Source organism: Cryptomeria japonica, chromosome 5, assembly GCF_030272615.1.
Source record: "Cryptomeria japonica chromosome 5, Sugi_1.0, whole genome shotgun sequence".
In the NCBI taxonomy this organism is placed as follows: Eukaryota; Viridiplantae; Streptophyta; class Pinopsida; order Cupressales; family Cupressaceae; genus Cryptomeria; species Cryptomeria japonica.
This window is the reverse complement of record NC_081409.1, coordinates 226,710,384-226,715,014: the sequence shown is the minus strand read 5'-3', so window position 1 is coordinate 226,715,014 and position 4,631 is coordinate 226,710,384. Positions and strand designations below refer to the sequence as shown.

At 32.8% G+C, this 4,631-nt stretch overlaps 1 protein-coding gene across 1 annotated transcript; it reads right to left on the bottom strand.

Moving 5' to 3' along the window:
• Positions 1–277: 277 nt before the first annotated feature.
• Positions 278–4,381, bottom strand: LOC131875833 (xyloglucan endotransglucosylase protein 7-like). Its single transcript, XM_059220520.1, has 6 exons — positions 4,269–4,381; positions 2,847–3,043; positions 2,565–2,678; positions 1,547–1,647; positions 1,258–1,451; positions 278–683 (listed from the first exon to the last, which is right to left on the bottom strand). The coding sequence occupies exons 1-6, from the start codon at positions 4,379–4,381 to the stop codon at positions 278–280; spliced, it is 1,125 nt and encodes a 374-aa protein (XP_059076503.1).
• Positions 4,382–4,631: the final 250 nt, after the last annotated feature.

The window sequence follows — 4,631 nt, the reverse complement described above, 5'->3', positions numbered from 1 at the left end:
TAATCTTCCAAATCAAAATATTCCTACATTTGTTCTCTTCTAACACTTAGAATCTTTAGATATGCCAATATGCTTGAATATACAAAAATAATTATTTTAAAATACCAAAACATAATGAATCCACAATAGTAGTGTTTACTGAAAAGATCCAATGCATATTTCCTTTCGGAATAGATTGATATAAGTAAATAACTAAAACATAATTGGAGACCTTTGAGCGGCCAAGCATGGCCATGAAATGCCTGCACTTATTTCGAATGGAATGGAGTTGAGCTATTTAGATTATTTCGAAGGCACATTCAGGAGCAGGTTGATCATTTTTGAATAGATGCTTATCTTGGCAATAATCGTATTTGAGATGGCTCTTGCGAACCGATTTCAACAATTGTTGTTGTTCGAAACTCAAGCTGTGAAAAGCTGGCTGATTCCACCAGTAATCTGGATTACTTCTTGAAGAACACTGATTAGTTTGGGTGTTGTTTTTGCAGGCTGCTGCCTTGAAATTGGATAAGAAAGCCACAAATGGTGCGCGGGACCAGTCAACCTTGATACGGCCTCTTTGTGTGGCCCATGTCTCTCCGTTATATAAGCTCGAATCCACTTTCATGGCTTTCTTTACGTATGGCACCCCCGCCTCTTCATGGTTGCCATACACTCTTATTGGTATTCCATCTATCAGAAACCTGAAACATGTTATTTATGTTATTTATTGTTGAATATCTGATTTGACTTAAATAATACATTCTAAGCTTTGATTTATTTAGATTGTTCGACTTAAATTATAATAATTGGTAGGTTCTACTTAAAGGACAGACTCAAAGCTTTGATTTGTTTACAGTACTTCATTTTAACTCATACTAATAGGTGGATCCTACAGAAAACAAAGAAAAGTAGGTCTTACTTTAACAACACATTCTAAGCATTGACTTGTTTAAGTGATTCATCTTAACTCATACTATTAGATGGGTTCTAACAGAAGAGAGTGCCCATACTAATAGATGGGTCTTATAGAAAAGTGGATCCTACTTAAATAACACATTCTAAACATTGATTTGCTTAAGTAATTCATCTTTAACTCATATTATTAAATGGATCCTAAAAGAATAGAGTGCGACTTCATATGAACCATCTTAAGAAATCAAAACTTAAAATGTATTGTTTGAGTTATAATAGAATTTCAAGATCAAAAGAAACTAATCTTTCCAAACAATTAATCTAAAACAAAACCAATAGATGATTAAGATTCAAAGAAAGTACAGGATCTGCCAGGGATTCCAAAGGATTGTGTAATTGTGAAAGTCGGCTGTGGGGTTGAACCATAGTGAGAATTGCTGCTCCCGATTTCCCACTCCTTGAATGAAGATGTTGGTGTGCAATAAGTAAGGTTGTCCCAAACTATTTCCGAGGAATTCCATATCAATCTCATCATGATTATTACTCAGAGAGGTAAGCTGCATCCTCACAGAAGGACATTTATGCATACTATAATCAGATTCACTAATTAACTTATAATGAAACAAATCACCAGCTCCTCACTCTCACTTACATAGAATGAAGCTATTGTGCCCGCAGAGTCTCCTTGAACAAGCTTCATAAACATAGTGAAGCTCCCAGACAAGAACGTTTGCTTTGATCGGATTAATGATCCTAAAACAAAGTCAAACATCAGACTTTAATATATGAGTATTTGCTTTGATCGGACTAATGAGACTAAAACAAAACCAAACATTAGATTTTAATATATAAGAGTATTTTGTTTGCAGTATATCAAATTCCAACTTACATTTAAGATCAGTTAGGTAGAAGGTTTCAGACCATTTAATCTCATCTACATTCATCATGTTCATTATTATTTCTGAATTTGATTATGTTGAAATTTTTATATCAATGTATTGGATCATACTCTATAATCTATCTTTTCTTCTAGTTCATAGTTCATATATTATCTTTATGATGCATTATGGAGTGTAATCTGAAATGTTGATGCGAAAACTCCAATACAATTGAGTCTAGAAAGGAACAATATTGTGGGTTGTGGAAATTTGATAATTATTTTTATGATGAATCATGGAGTGTGATCTGAAATATTGATGCAAAAACTTCAACACAATCAAATAAAAAATAAAATGAACAGTGTTATAGATTGTCAAAACTTGATATCATTAACAAACTCATCATCTTTATAATGTGTTTAATATAGAGATTCATCAGCAGCCGATCCAAGAATATTGCAGTATACCAAATTTCAATTTGCATCTAAGATCGATCAGATAATTAGATTGAAGGTTTCTATCATTTTATTTAATTCAGATTCATCATGTTTACTATTATTTATGGATTCAATAGTATTTGAATTTCCACATCAACTTTTCAGATCACACTCTATAATCTATTATCAAAATAATAAAATGATAGAAAAGAAGAAATTTTCTCAAATAACTCTCCATTACTTTAATAATGGATCATGAATATAATGAATCTAAAAATAATAATGAAAAAACAGAAGACTCTAGTCATGGGTAGATGCAAATAAATGCTGTTGTTAAGCATTAAATAAAACATACCACTCTCCTTAGTGAGAGAAAGCTGCATCTCCTGGCCATTGTTCAATAGCTTAACATTGTTAGCGCCCCATACAGTGACTACTTCATCATTGAAGTTCGCATAAACCCTGGATGCTGTAGATATGAGCAGGAAAAACAGAATGCAATGGAGAAGATTGGAGGAACCCATGACCCAACAGGATTAATTCCTAGATCAAATCTCCTTCCTCTTTCCCTTCTTTTTCAGATGATGGGACTAAAGGAAAGGAAAATGAGAGAGAGAATGTGGAAAGGAACGCTTACTGCAAGAGAATATAAAGACCTCTGCATCATCAACCAGCTGTCCCGCCGTTTGGTATTGGAATTCAGCCAAGAAGGGGAAGCGAATCTCTAACAATAAGTCGAGAGTAGATCGTTTCCCAGTCCCTATTTTGGGTATGAGAACGTTTTCAGTTGAACTGAAGAGGTATGGAGAAGGATACAACAAAACACCCTGTAGTCTATAAATAAAACTTGTTACATATTACAGCTGCTCTGTTATAAAACTTGTATGATCGAGGACTTTCTTTTTGGAGAGGCAATGCATTCACTTAATGTAATTAATCCCTTTTTTTTCACCAACAAAAATAGTATTATTTTTGTTTTCAAAATAAATTTGATTTTTATAAAATGTGATTTATGTTTTTAAATTAGAAGTTTTTATTGATTGGATAAAAATTCTAGGAATGATAGATTTTATAGGCTTTTTTTATAAATTTCTTTATATTTAAAAAAAATAAAATTATTATAAATAATTTGTTTTTCATTTCTTATTGATAATCTTGTAAATGAAGTGATTTTTAATATAGATATTTAAATTTTAATATTTTTTAATTAAAAAAAAAAAGGTAATAGAATTGATTAACTATTTTATAAGGATTTGATTCGTACTATTTAAATAAATAATTAAATTATTTCATTACAAGAATTAGACAACAAATATTTCTATTAAAAAAAAAAAACTCAAGGCCCATTAAGGGGCTTGGCTAGGTTAATTCAAATTTAAAAGAGCAAATTGAGGTTGCCTAGGAAGAACCGATGGAGGGATGGTGGAAAATTAATTTTGATGGAGCATCTAAAGGGAACCTTGGGCTGTCAGGAGCAGGTTTCATTGTTCGAGATTGGAAAGGGGATGTGGTGGCATTGGGAGTGAAGAAGTTACAGGATGGAACACACAATGTAGCTGAAGCCTTAGTAACATTAACGACTATTAGATTTGGCAAGAGTTTGGGAGCCATGAAAATCCATTTAGAGGGTCACTCCCTAATAATCATTTAGGCAATTATGAAGGGGAGAATCGATGCATGGCATCTCCAAAATCCAATTGCTAAAATAATGGAAGAATTATCATTTTTAAAAGATTTCTATATCAGCCATGTTAGATCTGGGAATATGGAAGTTTACACCTTATCGAAATGGGCTCTAACATTTGAAGCGGTTGGTGAACTAAGGACTAAACATTTTAGGCACATTTCTTTAGAAGAGTTTGATGATCGTTTAAGTGGTTAGATCACATTATTAAATGATGAAACTTTAATAATATCGAATTTCATGACTATTTTATTTGGAGAAATGATGTGAAGAAGGACAATAGAGTAAAGAAGACACTCTACATTTATGGCTGAATTTGTAGTGGCAGTTTTATTTAAAGATAGCATGTCCTCTTTTATCGGTGCTTCAACAGACCTTTTCATGTTGAAGAAGCTTTTGAGTAAGTATGGTGTAGGGTGGTGGCGCTGTTGTAGCAGAGAAATTATGGAGGCAACTTTACTCTGAAGACCAAAAAGCAATTGTGTCATTTCTTTGGTGATGTGATCGAAAGGAGATTGAAGGGAATGTTTCTTTTTAAAGATGATAGACTAGTAAGATGTGTGTAGTTGATCTTGGGTAAGGCATTTGGTGATTTGAGACACATGTACCAAACAAACATGGATGTTTATTCATTAATCATGGCATGGGAATTGGATTTGGGTGAGCCGATGGAAACGGTGAAGTGGGTAATGGAGTCAATTGTACACAAAGATTATCTCAATGGAATGGATTCAATTC